Below are 18063 nucleotides of genomic sequence, written 5' to 3'. Positions count from 1 at the left end.
GGCTATGCCTCCCACAGCCTCGTTCGCGGCATAAGCGAAATAGACCACAAATAAGCACTTCTTACTCTCGTCGAAGGAAGTGTGTCTCGCCACTCACTTTCCTTGCGGCAATGTTTCGCCGGCTTGTCAGTTTGAGTGGCACAAATTTTGTTAGCCTTCAAGGTGAATCTTCACCAAAACCCACTTGCGGGCATGTTTCCATACGCGATACGGGACATGTTTGCTACGTCCGGTTCACCTTATACCTTAGCCCAAGGTTGTACAACCAACGGACTCGCAATACAAAATCTCCGCCGACCTTACCGCGTATTCATTCGCCACACGTTCACGTCAGATTGGCAGCTATTGAAAGTTGGTAGTTCGAATCTTTACTCCTTTTCTTTTTATTTTACGAATTTTAGTACCGTGCCCCACGTCAACAGCGTGCCGAAGCAGCAAAATCTGGAACACGTCCTTTGGGTGGTGTTAACTCATTTTTGCGATTTTCTTCTTTTTTTTTTTCTTTTGTGAAGGGTTATTTTTGTCGCTATCGGAACACTTGTACGTGGAAGCTGACGCTTATCGGGCAAGCGTATTGTTTTATAACCGCCTCTGATTCATGTGGGACGGGCGCCTGTCGGCATTTATTATTTTTCCACGGCCAAACTAGGCTGCCCGTATCGAGAACTCCACGAAACGTTCGGAACATTTACGGCCGCTAACGTCAGTTGACCTTTTTGGTAGTTTTTTGTATCATTTTTGCTTTTGCGAAGTAGGTTCTGGAGTTATTGTTTTTGAACTACCGTTTGATTTGTTCGGGTTATTGCCGAGAACGTATCTTAGTTTTAGTATTATGGTACCACAAAATACTTGAGGGCCATAGTTAGCAGTCGTTCTGGCGAGCGATTATAAAGCTCGCAAGTTGAGGCGAAGTTTTTAATGATTGCTTTCACCTCGGAGATTTATTAAAGAATGTCAACGTTCCTATTATACTTTTTTTTTCGTGTGTGTGTGTGTGTGTGTGCGTGTGCGTGTGCGTGTGCGTGTGCGTTTGCGTGTGTGTGTGTGTGTGTGTGTGTGTGTGTGTGTGTGTCGGGGTGGGGGGCAATGTTATTCCCAGAGCAATTAATTGACATTACGAAGCTTAGTAATCCTGCCTACGGTGCAAGCTTTCTGACTAGCGAATAAAAATACAAGCCTTTGCGCGTTTAAAATTAACACTATCATTTTTTTTTTTTGTTAAGCGTTATTTTAAGCATGCAGACGAACAGACGAATCATTGCCCACATTGATGCAACGCGTCCGTCACGCACTCCCAGCCAAAAGACGAGCTCTGCAGAGCATGCTTCTCTGCAGGCACACTCTTCGTGTGGGGAAGCCCACAACCTGCTCTTCCTGGTTTTTCTTTTTATTCGCTGCAACCCTCCTACACACGCCTGAAGGAGTAGCGTGTGCCAAGTTATGGAAAGTGTACACGCGAGGAGAGAAGGTAGTTCGGGAAATTTTTGCGTTTGCATTAGTACTCGACTTATAAATAAAGCACTTTCCGGATTTTCGCGTTTGCGCCTGTCGTTCACACGATATGTTGTCATGATAAACAATGTGGAGTTATGATGACTTCATATATCCCATTGATTTTATTAGATAAGCGCCTGTGTTTTAAAATTTGCTTACTGGGATCTGCTTGTCAAACAAATGGCTTTCAAATTTTATAAAAGAAAAAAATTGCCGTAATACGCGGCACTGAATGTGTTGCATTCGCCGGGTATCTCGCTCTGCACTCATGGCAGAAAACGATTATTTCAATGATACGGTGTGCATTTCTACTTCATTGAATTGAATCTGTCATAATATTACTAATAACTCTAATTAGAAATGACGTAGCGTACAAATAAAAAGTCATGAATTACTTAAAAGTGGTTTTCTTTCGAAGAAAAAAAAAAAAGAAAAGCCGCCTTCGTGAAGTCACGTTCTAAGGATACAGAAATGTAGTTTCCTTTTTCTACTCACGTAGCGTTCCACTGCACTTTAGTTGCATTTCACGTGCGGTAGACAGAGGGCACAGCCATCCACCTGATTTTTTCGTTTAATTTATAACAAAAACGTTTGTAGTTATAACTTGCTGGAAGCTCACCCTGGCTGGATTCACTAAGCTTAGTCCGGCATTGTCGTCTAGAGCAAGGTTTAGCATGCGATATCGCGACATTAGCGTCAGGCGCGACCCTCTTTTTGCCGCCGTATCCCCTTGGCCGATAGGAATAGTTTCTGGTTCTCACTTAGTCGATACTTTGCAATGTAATGTTACTCTTAAAAAGGGCGGTTCCTATACTGAAGCCGGAACATGGGCACAATCTCCGCTGATGTCAATTAAACTGTCATCAGACGCATGATCCAGCTTGTTTGAAGGTATACTAGAACGAACATATGAAGCACCGCATGAAGCTTGCGAGTCTACTCGGCAACGTTGCTTTCTGAAAATCCCGGAGACCTCTCAACTTTCTAGAAATAGACAAAAATAGCTACTACGCACGAAGAGAAACTCTAATAATATAAGCTTGGCTTAACATCGCGCTTATAGTCTTTGACAGGTTATGGCGACTCCTGATCACCTTATTATCTCTCCACAAAGAGTGAGACGACTCTTTTAAACGATATAAGGACAACGAACAAGGGATCACAAAGCGAGAATCGCAAATATAATAGGCCGTGCCAAGCGTTTGTTAAAATATCAGTAGCTATAAGATCGCGGGAATTGGTGGGCCTACTCTTGAAAATCGCCGTCTATGCTCATCAAAAACGATAACACGTGATATGTTTGTATGTTGGTACTCCGGAACTCCCAAGCTGTGCTAGATCTCTACAGGTCCGTAGAGCCGTTGAATTGTATGCGCCCGAATGATGCTACCCAAAGTATCACACTGAACCGGGACCTTGTTTAACAGGTAACGTCTATTGAATTCATCCGCTGAACCTACTAGCTTACGCAATGTCGAGAGAGCCGGCGATCGAGTGCCCTGGTTGTCATGTCATTTTTTCTCGCTTGATTAGCGATATCACCAAAACTCGCAACGGCATTTTAACAAGTATCCTGCGTCAGGCCTAACTCTCAAGAAGAAAGCCTAGACATGTCGACAATGTAAAAAGTATATATATTTGAAAGGTGCAATTTTCCGGATATTCCGCGTCAACTGTCCTTCAGTCTCGTGACATCTGTTCTTAGATTTCAGCGTCATGTTTACGCACTTGGCGTTTCAGTCGCCGCGTCTGTTTTACTCTTATTTTTAAAAAGACATATTAAGTGATAAAATTATAAGCCTGGCAGCTATGTCGAGAGCCATTAACGGCTTCCTATTTCTTCAGTGGTGCTTCTAATTTGTAATTAGAAAAAGGTTCTTTTTTTTTTACTTTATCACAAAGTTTTCTTTTCTAGTCAGTCGTGGTGTTTTTTTGTTTTTAAGGAGGTTTTTTTATTTTTTGCGGCAAATCTTCATGTTGATTCGTTTGTTGCGTAAGCTTTGCCGTCCCCCTTTAATTAAATGACCTCTTGTTTTCGTTTCAGGAGTGAAGAACCAGTTACGTCTAATCTGGACGTCTCTACAGGACACATGATCCTCGTAAGGAGGCTTTAATCTTTTTTTGTTTAGTGAAGAAGCATGCTCATTCGTACTTTTAATACATTAAGGTACATCGATGTTTTTCAGCGTCGTCGCAGGAGTTAGAGCGAGAAAAAGGGTCATGAAAGCTTCACATCTCGTATAAACATTTATCCTCCTAAATTTGTTTTGTCTGTGTTCACTTTGATGGATGTTATTCATAACAATGTCATCAGATACGTTTTTATAGAACGTTTTAATGATTGCGGCCTAAAATAGTGCTTATTTTCTTCAGTTTCAGTGCAGACTGTTTTGTATCACCTTATTTTATCCTAAATTATCCGCACGTGTCGTTAAAAATATTTACAAGACAAATTATTTTTTTTTATTTTATTTTTTTGCAGGCGCGCTTTAATTTTTTTGCGTTGCAACTTGGTTTATTACATTACGTTTTGATCGTCTCGGTAAAAGGAGGTTAAATACTCGAATATTTCCTGTAACAACGTAATGCGTGAAGACAGGCGTGTCTCGGAGAAAGTCACAATCGTTTGTGTCGTACGTCCGGTCGCCTGGCGTTTTGCAATCAGTTTTGTTTCCGAAATGTTCTGCCCAAATGTTTGTCTGCTAACCTCAGCTTGAGCTTAGAGAAGAAATTTGTGCCGGAGACACTGGACAAACAGCTTTTCAGTGGGAAGCTTGACTGGATCCGGTGTCTCTGCACATACAGAATGCAATACAATAATAAAATAAAACAGCAACACAGAACAAATCAAGCGCGCACCATTTTTTTTCTTAGTTAAACAATAAATAGTTCCCTTCATTAAAAGGTTTTAAACTTCACCTCAGGTTTAGGCACTTACTATTGACAAACTCTTCGCGCGATAATACGGCGTTTATTTCGCACGTGTGCTTCTCCGGCGCGTAAAATGATTGAATGAGGCTACGGATTGATTCGGCCGATAGCTATGCGGGGCACAAGTTCTTCTGCTTTTCTTTTGGCAGGTGTTGCGGTCACGTCAGAACTCCGACCTTTGATTGGTTCTGACTGAAGGATAGTGGGTAGACCACAAGGCAGCCTGCTTTGAGGTCCATCCACTATCATTTCAATCGAGCCAATCAGGGCTCGGCGTTCTGACGTCACCGCGACCCATGCGCAAGAAGCGGACGAACTTGCGCTCCGTATAGTCACCGACAACTTAAGCAGCGCAGAGTGTGACGAGGCTCAAGGATCCAGTTATTGCCCTGCAGCCAATCGAAGTGTGCCATTAGCCAATAAAAACGTTGGAGGACGAATCACAAATCAACAAGCGTGTACATCAAATGTCCCGCCCTGCGTTTCTTAAGCTGTCGGTGATTATATCGAATCAAACAAAAAAAAAGTAGAAGTAACCAAATTGTTCAAACTCGCTTCGAATAGCCGTGGCGTCACAATCTCATATCAAAAGGAAAAAAACAGGAATGTACTCTCGAAACCAAAGGCTTTCTCGTAGTTGGCGTCTAGAGAGTGGACCAAGAGGGTGACAGCAAAAACATAGATGCGTACATTTTTATTTTTGTTTGCTTACCCTTGTTTGTGTGTGTGGGCGTGCATGTTTGTTTACTAGTCCAGTAATATATTTACCTCGAAGTGCTTGGACGCCATCACCCCATTTTCTGGCCAAACAAGTTTGCGGAAGAGCGACGTTTTCTTTACCTTGTCTTCTAAACTCTCTGAAACGTCCAAAGAAACGAGACAGCGCACATACAAACAGCAAAAATGTTGTCAAAAAGAAAATTACAATGTGAAAGAGGAACGGTAAATATTTTAAACGGCACTCACACATACACACACGTGCGTACACAGACACACACAGACATGCTCGTATGCACCAGATACACAAACATATACACGCACACACGCACACATACTCACGCAGATTTGAGGTAACACTAAATCCAACCAACAGATATAAACAACGTCCCAAGACAAGAATTACAGCTCGTGACCGGAGCGGAGCCGATTTCGAGAAAATGGGTGGCCAATTTTCTTCATTATTGGTTTACTTTTTTTTTTTTTTTTTACACGAACACGAATAGAAAGCAAACTAAAAACAAAGGGAATCAAAGGGAATGCGGGGGTTGGCCGGGGGCGACACCAAGAAATGTCCCCCCTGGACTTTTGTGTCCCCGGGAGCACAAAAGAGGATGAGCAAAAAGAACGCGGAAAAAGAAGGAACGAAGCAACGAGATAGAGAGATCGTCAGAAAAACAGAGACCCGCAGAGAGCAAGAAGGAAGAGCGGCACATCCAAGAAGGCAAGGTAAAGTTGGACAAACGCAAACAAACCAATAGAGACCTACAGAAGAGAAAAATGAAAGACAAAGGAAAGATGGAAAAGGGGGGGGGGGGGGGGGGGGGGGGGGGGGCGAAGTGAAGCAGAGTTTGGGCACGAAAGAAGATGAGGGAGGGGGGGTGGATAGAGCGCGCGAGGAGAACTGTCGCTTCCAGCCTTGTCTCCGTGAAACAAATGGAATCGAGAGCGGGCACCAACCCCTCGTCACCTTCGCTTCACTGAGACTCTCCGCGCACCCACTGGGAGAACAGGTCCCCGCTTGTAATTCAACGCGCGCGGCGTGGCGCGGCGCGTCGGCGCAGACATCCCCACTTCGGACTTTTTTGTCCGTCTCTTTACCACGCTTGGAAACACTCGCAAATTTGGCCGAGCCCTAGAAAAGACGGAGGTGGCCCGTTGGATATACCGCTACCTCCCTTCTTCGCGTTTGTAGGTGTTTTAAGCTTCACTTCGTTTGTTTGTTTTGTCGCCAGTCGCTTCTACGGCGGCCTCTTCGGAAGCTGCGTTGACTCAAAGTTTTTGCTGATGTTTTTGTTGTTTTTTTTCGGGCATGTACCAGAAAGTCTTCTAGAGTTATGCTAGTTTGAAGTTTTCCGTTTTGTTTATTTGGCGCCTACCAGTTGTATAAGTTTCCTCTATTGCGTTGAGATCTGTTGTTGTTTTTGCTGCAGTGTGGCTCTTTTGGGGATCAGAGGTAGCTTGGAAAGATGCGAACGGAGTTTCTTGAAGATTATTGTTTTTTTTTTCTGCGTTCTTTTGTCTTTTAGAACGCACCTTGTGCTGTTGACAAGAGCAGACGATAGCGATGTATTTCACGTAATTTATCTGACTTGCGTCATCAGAACCGATACGACTACGACAAAGTAGATTTACTGAGATTTTCGAAACGATAATATTTATTTACGCACTAAACGGCCATTGAGAAGACTCTTAAAAAAAAGCTTAATTCAAGGCAACAAATAGCACTGATGAATATTCTGTGAAACTGAGTAAATCAGTGCCAAAGAAACTCTGTGAATATAAAACCAATACCGATCACTCTTCTAAAAAATTGTTAAAGGAAGAAAGCTCTTGTGTTCTGTAATAATAATCGAAGCTAGCTTATTGGATGACGAGGCAAATATCTTTGCCTCGTCATCAGAAGAAAACGTTCGCCTCTTTCTGATGAAACCAATAGATTTCGTTTCAGCCCATTTTAGCCAACAAACGATAAAATTGCGTCAGCATACTTCAGTGACCAGAAGGTTGCAATATGTGTGATCGAGTGAAGAAAAGTAGATGTGTACGTTGCTACGTTCTTTGTCATAATCTGAAAAGTGACAGCTATCGCTCTCACTTCTCACATTATAGCAAAAATCTGCGGATTCTTTTTTTCACGCAGTCTTAACCGAGACGTTATTTCTAGAAAAGCCGCCCTGGCGTGACTCCCGGCTGTTTCTTTTCCTGGCAGTCGTACATGGAAGACCACCTCAAGTGCAAAGACCGCCTGGCCCGCGAATGGGAAGCCCTGTGCGCGTACGAAGCCGACCCCTGCGCCACGACCGCTGCCTCGCTGGCCGCTAACATGAAGAAGAACAGATACCCGGACGTCTTGCCTTGTGAGTATGCTTCTGCGCTATAAACGACACCGGGTCCCTGACAGTTAAAAAGGGACGCCGGAAATATTAAAACCGATAGCATTTTATCACGTCACCCTCCACAATATGTTCTGGCCGTGAGGTACATACGCCGTTCTCTTTTTTTTTTTTTTTTTTTACCGCTCGCATGCGAGGATTGCGGTACCAGGGCGCTCAATAGATGTGCCGTGGTCTTCAAACTAGGGAGTTTTGGTATAGGCGGCCTCGATGCTTTTGAACCCCCCCCCCCCCCCCCCCCCCCCCCCCCCCCGCAGTTTGGGGCGTCGCACTACTCAGGCGCAGTCCGAAACCCTAAGGCTGCTCGGGCGCTCCCGGAAGCGTTGGGGTACGGTTTTTCAGAACTCCCTATTAGGGAGTTTTACTAGACCGGGTTTCCCCTTCCGCTAACCTTCCGCTACGAAGATACCGCCACTGTGCTTGCGTGCCGATGGCCTTGGCTGTACAGTGCCGGTTAGCGGAGGGGACTAGCGGAGGGGGAAACGCGGTCTACTAAAACTCGTTATTGCCTCACAAGAGAAAGCGGCGGACCGAAGAGGAGATGGCGGAACAGAAGCGGTGACGTGCTGAGTAGGATCGCGCTCGACGTGCCAAAGAGAGACGACGGAGGAGAAAGAGCTACGCTTGGCAAACTGTAAAAAAGCAAGGGGCATTTCATGCTCCGTTACACGCTCTAGGTCCGTTGCAGTTTAATCGGGGGATTGTAGTCTTCACAGGAGACAAGCAATGCTATCCCATTTTGGCGCAGTCTGGGGCAAGGCCCCGCAAAAACATAGCCCCGCTTTTTTTTTTTTTTTTTTATGCTGTCTCGTTTCCAGGCTTTTCTTATCTGAACGCTGCTTGACTGTATGTACCACATACACGTAAGTATATAGTGCGCGCTCGTTAAAAATTTAAATAAACGTGGAATTCTCCGCGAATGCGAATTCTGTTCTCGTTAATGCATAATCGTTAAATATTTCGGGAAACTAGCTTCGGATTAACACATGATTGACGATAGAAGCCTATAAAATTAACAGCTCACAATTTATGAAGTGTTTAGGGAAAGAAACATTTGATGGTCTGTCTTGGCGTGTGTTTGTCTTAATTTGGGCGTTCCTTAGTATGGGCCGGAGTTTTAGTTGTTAGTATATGAATAATCTATCACTGAAGCGCAGTACATACCAACCAATAATCATATAGCCTCACGCTTTTGGTAAATGTTTTTTTACTTGAATTCGAATAAAGTTAAGAATAAACCGAGAGTTAAAATAGAACAAAATATACCCACCACATGCTAAAAGGTTGTGGTTTCGCAGCCTTAAATCTTTCGCAACGGCTACTCTCCGGGCGTATTAAGTCTAGTTACGCACTAATACCTATTTCCGCCGCTAAGTTCAAGATGAAGAGAGCGTGGCACATACCTTCTTCTCCAACATTTTAACTAAAATCTGCATGTAAAGGGAAAGTATTTGCTTCACTTCAGATTAGCTCAGATCCGATATTGTAGCTTTCGTTCAGTGTTCGCTAGGACGGGACCTGTATTAACTGAGGCTTGCCCTTGCCTGCATTCAGTAAGTTAGTTTAAAGTTGCTGTACCTATGTGCGTTAACCAGACAGTTAAATCATTGATATTTACAAAGTTTTCACAAAGCATTATTTATACTTCATTCCAATCGTTCTGTGGAGTGTGGCGTTTTGAGCGAATCCCGACGCCAGAAACGTGAACAAGATAAGTCCCTCCCTGATTTTTTTTAAGGTGTCAGTTGCTATATAATGACTATAAATGTCAATACACCAAATCTGACGTGTTTTTTTTTTTCTAAAAAGCTCGATGCCAGAGTAGTCCCACCGCCGAGCCGAAAACGAGCCCGCGGCTGCGCATTATAAGCATCCCTGGAGTGCACGGGAATGATTTCATTCCTCCGGCCGCCTAGACAAAACTCGAGCGAGCGCGCTGTACAAACACTGTCCCGGATTGTGCCTCTGTTATGCTGCGGGCCAAGCCGAACGTGATAAGCTGATTAAAGCGAATCGGACCGTGCGCATAGAGACGTCGCATAGAGACCGTGCGCATAGAGACAAACAAACAAGCGAAGTCGAGCAAGCTCGACTTCGCTTGTTTGTTTGTTTTGTCTTTGCTGTCTTGTACCCCTGGGTACAAATTTATTCCATTAATTTGTTTAATCACATTACACACAAATGTTGTAAATGTAGCACTCGCTCTAGGAAATTTCTCCCCCATCCCAAACCCGCAGAAAAACAAAACAAAATACTGTAACGTTTGGGAGTTGCAAGTTGTGATGTTTGTCGAATTATTTTGTTTTGTTTTGCTTTGTTTCGTTTTGAGTCTTGACACGTGCTCATATGTTAAAATGCCTTACTTTGTTTGAAAGTATGGGTGTGTTGAACTGTACGAGTTGTGTATGTTAAAAATAACAGCTACAAAAAAAGGCGAGGAGAACGATAGGAACATTTGCGAGAGAACTCCAGCTGTGCTCCCAACTGAGTTGTATTACTTAAAAAGTAATAATAAAAATGAGATGTCCCCATCAGATAACTTACATTGTACCCGCCAAACATAACGAATGTAAATTGTTTTAGCGAAATATATATAGCGAACACAAAATATAACAAACGTACAACAGTTCTGGCAACAGGGAGACGACACAGGTTGCCACCTCCATTCAAGAGAAACGTCCGCAGTTAACAAAAATTGTTGTCCTTAATACTCAATACAACATATCCACTTTATGAAGAAAAAAAAACCATTGACGCTTTTTTTTATTTTTAGTTCTCTTTTCAAAGGTCAGGTTTATATTTCCTATGACTTTGTATCCGAATTTAAGTAAAGACGCTCTAATTATCGTCAACCAAAAAATGGTAGAGAGCGCTTTAAATTATATCAGTGACCCTTTTACTGAGTGGTAATTTCTACCTCTACAGCTAAGGTGACGCGAGTAAGATCATGGCCTCGAAGTGCATGCAGTAGAGCAGGATCCAAGACCAAGTGCTCGCGATGCAAGCCATTCCTGCGTGTGATTTTCATAGTGTGGATTGACTGACCATACCAGTTGCTGTTGTGAGGAAATCATGCTACAGCCAATAAGAAATGACAGCCACAAAAGCACGGGCCCACAGAAAAGGAATTCTTGCATGACGTTGGGAAAGAAAAAAGAAAAGAAGAAATATCCTCTTTTTTAAATTAGTACGTGAGAACTCATCAGATGTGTAAGATAAGTCCACGCAGACATCCACTCCGAGTGAGCTTAGTGAGCATATTCGAGTGCTCGTCATGCTCATTTTTCTGCTGCATATTTCTAAATTTCTCACTGTTCTTTATAGTTATGTACACGTTTCCTCGTAATATCGATTACTACAGCATCCTTCTGCTGTCCCTGAAAACTTGAGAAACGTCGAGTATGACTTGTAATTACTGTACTATTCCCTATCAAAGCCCTCAACTCACCAAATCGCTCGTAATTTTCATGGTTTTTGCTTTGTGATTTATTATTTGATGCTCTTATTGGCTTGAGGCTGCAGACTTATTGGATGCGGAGTGACACAAAATTCTCGGATCTTGCCATGTCCTGCATATCTTAATCTCTCAATAATTATAGTAATATACAAATATATAAAATGTAAAAAAGTAACAGTTGCTATATGCTTTGCTCGTTACGTTGAAAATCATTCGTGGAACCTGTTCTAGTTCTACTGCGCGACTATCTATAGCATTTCTCTCTGCGTCTCGTCCTGCAGATGACCACTCCAGGGTGATCCTCAACGATGTGTCCAACATGAACAGCTCCGATTATATCAACGCTAGCACAATCGTAAGTGATCGACGTTTCGCTCACATTACAAAGTTTTAGCTATACAAATAGCAAAGGCTGGTTTAGGCATGCGTTTCAGTGTGGTTGACTGCGTTGCCAGCACTTGTGACACCTCGCGACGAGACGCTGTCACACTGGCGCCACCTATCGGGTAGCACTGGAACACTTCCCACCTGAGCATGACCGCACCAAATATTGCGCAGCATTTGTGCGATCAAATTGTTACACTCTCTATGAGTGAAGGCCGATTCACACGCTTGCGTTGAGTCCGACTGAGAGCGAGGGTTGCTATGGCAACATCTGCATCGGCTCCGACAAAACGGAGTAAAAACTGGTTTTGTTGGAGCCGAAGGAGCCGTTGCCTTAGTACGTGGATCGTCCTCTATAGTCACTTGTAACGTTGTCAGGATTATCTACAGCGCATAGTGAAATAATGATGCGTAAACCATTAGTGAATATAGCCAGATCAGAAGACGGTCACGAGCAGTTGCACTGCAGTCGATCACACTCAAATACAAATATGCGAATCAGCCTTGAGTCGTTTGGCATGAGTGGAAGCCATTCGCGCGAATTTCAGTCTCCCCTGTGTGTATCTGAATTTACTTAAGCACGTGCTGTTTCACGCGGAGTGTCAGCTGATTTTTTTTTTTCGACGTTGTGGAGTGATTTTTTTTCTCGTGTCATACCTTCTGAAAACTAATTGTTGTCTAAAAAAAATTGTAGTGACGCAAGGCTCAGGGCGTGTGTGTGCATGTTGATGTTTAGTTGGTGCGATGCGCTACAGAGCTAGCGCGAACAGTATACGTTGTCTCATTATTCGTTTTTATACATACAAGGAAGAGGCGAGTTTCAAATTTGATTGCTTATGTTAATTCCTCTGGCAAGGAAGTTTTATCAAAGCAAGAATTTGTGGGGAGAGTCATATGTATGTGACAGACAAAGGTTAAACGAAGTGTCACCCTCTGTAGATGTTTGTGCCCTGTCCATCGGTTTACTTCTAATTACGAAACTTTTAGACATCCTAAAGTATTATTTCCTTGTTGACTCTGTGCATTCCCTCGGTCGTTGTTTGTTCGCGCTGTGTGGTTCTGTTTATTATAAAAAACAGCCGTTTTTTGTTTTGTTTTGGTTGGTGTCAGTTTTGTCTTTTTTTTTTTTTTATTTGCACTGGTGTATATCCAACGCAATTCTTTCTATAATATCGCGTCAGCACCTAACGCTCACATTCGGATGTCTACTACTCACAGACATATGTATCGATATGGCTTCCTTCGTCTATATTTTTGAGCCTTAAATATCATTTGGTAACGCAGTTAGTTCCTAACGCCACTCGTGCCAACAACTCAATTGAGTCATCCTATGAATATGTCAAAATTCAAGATGTTCTCCTCCAGTGTTTCATAAAGACAGTATTGTTCGTGTACTGTACTTCTGGGGCTATTTGCAAGGTGGATGGCAACAGCGTCAACAAACAAGAGCAAAGATACAAAAAAAAACTGAACATGTATTAACCGTTTGTTTTTCTCGCAGACCGATCACGACCCACGCAACCCGGCTTACATCGCCAGTCAAGGCCCTCTACCGCACACCACCGCTGACTTCTGGCAGGTCAGCACTTTTTCCTTACAGTCAATGAGACTTCAAAACACGCGAGTAAACGGAGCGTCGTGCAGTCATATGCGGCGAGCAAGTGCCTTAAAACATCTCTTGGGCGCATCGGAACGCAAAGAGGGACACGCCAATCAAAGGGCACCATAGATAACGCATGGGAAACGCGATGGCGAGGCAGCCAAGCTCGCGCCGTCATTGGCTGAGGTCGGAGGTAAACAAACGCACGTGGGCGCATTTAGGGGGTAAACAAATGCACGTTGGCGCAAGGAGCAGATGAACTTGCATGTCGCACTGGGATTTTATTTGAAGGTTGCATTTCGTTTAAAGCCCACATATACGGCAAAAAAGATCGTCTGTTTTTTTTTTTGTTTTTTTTTTTTAGCAGGAGCACAATGAATTTATGACACTAAACTCTGAATGGAGGATATAGTTAAAAAACGCAAAGGCCTCCAATTTTGTTTCCGCCAACTGTTTGAGCTGATTGCTAGATGCGGCGCTTAAACACCAAAGTGTTCCGGTTTTTCTTTTTTTTTTTCTTTTTTTTCTTTCTAGTGCATTTTTAATGTAGGGCGATTATGTTTTTATTCGTTCCTCACGTAGGCGGTTCAGTAGCGTCAAGGCATCGAGCTCCGTCGTAGTCCGCTATAGCTACTAATAGCTAAAAAAAATGCAGGGCTCGTTACGTTTACGTGTATTTCTTCGTAATTTGTCATTGGGCATCCGTGTCGGCTAACACGGCAACTCACTGTCTATGGAGAGATAATGATAGGGTTGGAACTCGCCACGCCCTGCGTTTCTTAGGTCTTTACTGACCATAGCTACTGCCTGAGATCGAACGACACAATGGCGCCGAGATTGTGCTCGCTACGCACCGAAAAGAATAGCGTCTGCTGGGGGCAGGAGCTTTCAGCGCACACGTGATCGCTCCTTCTCAACTTCTAGCGCCTCCTTTGTCATGCGCAAAGAAGGGTGTTTTGGATATGACGAAACAATCACGTGACACGCCACTCGAGTGTTTCGATTGGTTTTGAATCCCAGTAACATATCACCCAAAAGAACTTTTTTTTTTTTTTTTGTGGCCTTTGTTGTAGCTTTGTTACTTTAAAAGAGACCATCTGCATTCTGTTTCTTTTTTTTGTATATTTCCCTTCGCAGATGATATGGGAGCAAGGCAGCGTGGTGATCGTCATGCTGAGCAGACTCATGGAAAACGGCGTGGCAATGTGCCACCGCTACTGGCCTGAGGAAGGCAGCGAGGTTTACCACACCTACGAGGTGAGCTCACGCAAAGACGCCGTAGAGACAAACATATCCCTTCCTCTCGTCGTCACATCTTGCCAATGCCTATTTTTACCCTCCAATTATTTCACTAGACCCAGCAGTGTAGATTTATCTTCGAAAAACGGGGAGAGGCTGCGTTTCTGCGTTCCCGTGGCTCCTCTGTGCTATAGGGCAACGCGCTGTTTACGTGCAAGCATGCGTTTGCCCGCACGAAGTGTGAGCCCTGCGCGGACGCAGAACCAGTTTTGCGTGAAGTAAAGCGTCTGCACGTGCACCGTGACGACAGCAGAGTCACCTCAGCGGCTTGATGTCGGAGCCGCGTGTTGGTCTATAGATATTTTTCTTTTCAAACGCCACCAGGCGGTGCTCCAGTCTTCGACATCCCAGAGCCGTGTATTGGGAGAGTTTGGCCAATAGGCAGAGCAAAGGCCGCCGCCAGCGCTGAATATTCCCCCCGCGCTGAGAGCGTAAACTAAATTTGTGACACAGCGTCGACCGATCAGGAGACCGCGATGTCACAATATTGCAAACGACGTTTAAAGCGTGAAATAGAAGCGTTCGATTTCAGCCTCTCTACTCCATCTCACAAATGTCTGCAGTGAAGACAAAGGCACAGGCGCGTGAGCCTAGCTCAGCAAAATAATTTACTTGTACGAGAACTTGTGCATAGGAGGCACTTTCCAAAGCCACGCGCTCGTGCCCATGCCGTTGTCTGCACTGCTGATGTTGGCTTGCTAGAACAGTGACCGGAGACTGGCTGAAAGAAAACAGTGCAAAGGGTGGGGCGCGTGAGCCTCTTGACACTGGGAGTCCCGCTCGACTCGCGCGCTGGCTTTGACAGTGCTTCCTTTCCCCGTCTCAGCTGAGACGCTGTCTCTAGCAAGTCGGCCCAGGTCTGGAGCGCACGTTTGTTTATTCTACACTTGAATATTGGCGTGACTAAAACCTCAAATGCACAAAGTTTTCAGTCACCGAGAGCTAAACTTTTTCACTTTAGCGACGCTAAAACAGCTCAAATTAGTCGTGTCACATATTTAGAGGACACGACCACCGCTAGGGGCTGTTTCGCGGCCTGTGATTGGCCCCGAGATGCTCGCATATTCAAACCAATGTATGGCCAAACTCTCTCAATAAACGTCTCTGCGACATCCTAAAGCCCCTCGATGTGTTTGCGATTGTCTTGCAAAGCGTCAAATGCGCCAGTGCAGGTGGCCCGTCTCTCAAGCGACTTTTGGAAGCAGATGGCGGCAGAGCACCCGCACGTGGCACGTGTCTTGCGCGTTTCCGCAAAAATGGTTGGCAGTGCTTGAAAGCGTGAATTTTATCAAAGGAGTTTACGAAATCCCACTCATAAAAATAAATAACAAAGCCCACCATAAGTCTGCTGCTGCTTGAAACGTCGATGAAATATTTAACTACCAATTTTCCAGGTGAACGCCAAAAGAACCAAGAAGCGCGAGATCTGTTCAATTTTTTATAATATTCTTGTAAACCTATATGCCTCCTTCAAGTTGTTAAATCGTACAGCCGAAGGCCCTCGCTGAATCTCCAACTTTGTTGTCCATGTAGCATTTATGCTTTCACTGGTGACATAAGCAAGCCCGACGGGCTTGAGAAGACTGATCGACGGGAAGTCGTTTGAAACGCAAGCAGCGGTTCATGTTCGTAAGCAGTAAAAGGGTCTATTAGCGGCGAGATGTTTTGGTGGCGCCCTCCTATGGTTACCTCTCGTGACGTCATTACCCTGTGAACAAGACGTTCGATTATGTTTATAATTAGCGTGGTGGAAGCTGGAAATCATTGTGCTTTTAAACCAATACTGCTAACACCGTCAAAATTGAAGTTCTTACATTACTCGTATATCCGTTAATGAGGAATCCTTTGCTGACGTCACAGTCAGCATTCGGCCAATCGTGGGTGGAGGGCTGACCACCCCGACGCTTTCGATCGGTCACGTCGCCAATAGTCCTTTCCAATATTTACAAATCCAGAGTCCAACGTGCAAGTTATACTATAGCCAGCAGTGATGCACGCGCTACTTGCTCGAACGCTCAAAAAGGCTTCGGCCAGAATCATCGCCATAATACTATAGAGGGGATCCACTGCACGCCATGTTCGAGGGCGTTGTTTAGCGTGCATGAGTGAGTGAGAAAACGTATTTATTAAAGAAATGGGATACATCACGATTTCTTGATAAAGCTCAAAACGAGTTCACATTAATAGGCTGCTAAGACCGGCGATCTTGATGGTGCCAAATGCAGATTGCAAAAGGAGTGTGGAAACTCGCCGTCAGCACGCGCTCAGCTGTCGCGCACGCAGCTATGGCCGCCAGCGAATACCCCCTGTAGAGAGTATTCAGTATGGTCTCCAGTGAATACTCTCTATAGGGAGTATTCAGTATAAGCTTCAGTGAATACTCCCTATAGGGAGTATTCACTGCAGCTGAGCGCGTGCTGACGGCGAGCTTCCACACTTCTTTTGCAATCTGCATTCGGCACCATCAAGATCGCCGGTCTTAGCAGCCTATTAATCTTATCTCGTTTTGAGTATGCTCTTTAAACAGCGCCCTCAAATATGGCGTCTCGTGTGCCTTCAGGTGCGTTTTGCTGAGGGTGATGACATTTTATTATTTTTTCATACACTTTTGTTTCTTTCTTGTTCCTGAGCCCGAACAAGCGCGTCTCCCGGCACGACCTCTTTCCATTGAGATTGCTATATTCTTTTTCATCTTATGATGTACCGCAGGAAAGGCTACAAAAGCGAGCTCTTTGCTCTGGGGCAAATCTCGGCGGCACAAGCTCTCGTGACTTAAGAGCAGCTGCCAACGCTATGAGCTCGCGCTTCTAGCCTTCCCTGCGGTACAACATAAGGTGAAACGAAGTATAGACGGTGGCGTTTTGTGACCGGTTATTTCTTTGTATTTTTTTCGATAACGCGTGCTGTCGGCATTGGGTACTACAAAGAATGTCATCACCCTATGAAAAGCGCACATGAAGGCAGCCTAGAATGGTATATTTTTCCCTAGAGGATGAAAACGACAGGCAGACTTCCCTCCGTTTCCCTGCCTTCAGCGCGAGCTTCTGAACTCCGATAACACTTCTGCGTCTCGTGAACTACGGGCATGCACGCGCAGCCAATGGCAAGGAGCGTGTGTTGGAGACTGGGCGTTCGAAAGAGAAATACTGTCGTTTTCATCCTGTCGGCGACTATAATAAATATCATTACCGCCTTCTCGGAGACAATACGAGTCACGCTTGTCTCGTATAATTTAATCTTCGCCTATTTTGGGTGGGAACTTCATACAATAATAATCAATCAGTTATATAGTCAACCGGTAAATCATTCGATGTTATTCTATTGTTTGTTTGTTTTTCTACCAGACCGAACGGGGCACGGAAAAGGCAGCACGTTCTTGACAAATCCCATAAGTCATAATATATCGCAAAATAATGTTTTGTATATGTTAATATAGACGGACGTTAGTCTGCCTCAGCAGGCGACTTGTCTCCCGGCTGTAGATGAGAAATTTAGCCAGTGCAGTACAACCGCTAGCCTGGGGTCTTTAACATGCATCACGCAGTAGTGATACACGACCACACGCCGGTATATGATGCTCATCCCGGGTCCCTAACCTGGACACTTGGCGAAAGAAATTGAGCAAGAAATCCGGTGGCTGTGATTGGCCGGTGTCAAGGTCAAGCGCGGCGTCGGTTAATCACGGGCGCCGGATTTCTCGCCGACTTTTTCGCCGAGTGTCCAGATAAGGGCCCCAGACCGAAAGGGGCAGAGTTAAGAATCGAGCCCAAAATCCCTGGGAATTC

The 18063-nt window shown here is 44.5% G+C and overlaps 1 protein-coding gene across 1 annotated transcript in view; it reads left to right on the top strand.

The window, feature by feature from the left end:
• LOC8025016 (receptor-type tyrosine-protein phosphatase N2) overlaps positions 1-18063 on the top strand; it is a 542301-nt gene that overhangs the window by 482799 nt on the left and 41439 nt on the right. Inside the window, exons 16-20 of the mRNA XM_042294236.1 lie at positions 3539-3593; positions 7355-7502; positions 11277-11350; positions 12881-12958; positions 14117-14236. Of these exons, the coding sequence (XP_042150170.1) occupies positions 3539-3593; positions 7355-7502; positions 11277-11350; positions 12881-12958; positions 14117-14236 (475 nt within the window). The remainder of the gene's footprint in view (positions 1-3538; positions 3594-7354; positions 7503-11276; positions 11351-12880; positions 12959-14116; positions 14237-18063) is intronic.

The sequence above is a fragment of the Ixodes scapularis genome, unplaced genomic scaffold (assembly GCF_016920785.2).
Source record: "Ixodes scapularis isolate PalLabHiFi unplaced genomic scaffold, ASM1692078v2 PGA_scaffold5__190_contigs__length_132052651, whole genome shotgun sequence".
NCBI classification, from domain to species: Eukaryota; Metazoa; Arthropoda; class Arachnida; order Ixodida; family Ixodidae; genus Ixodes; species Ixodes scapularis.
This window is presented reverse-complemented; position numbering and strand designations above follow the sequence as displayed.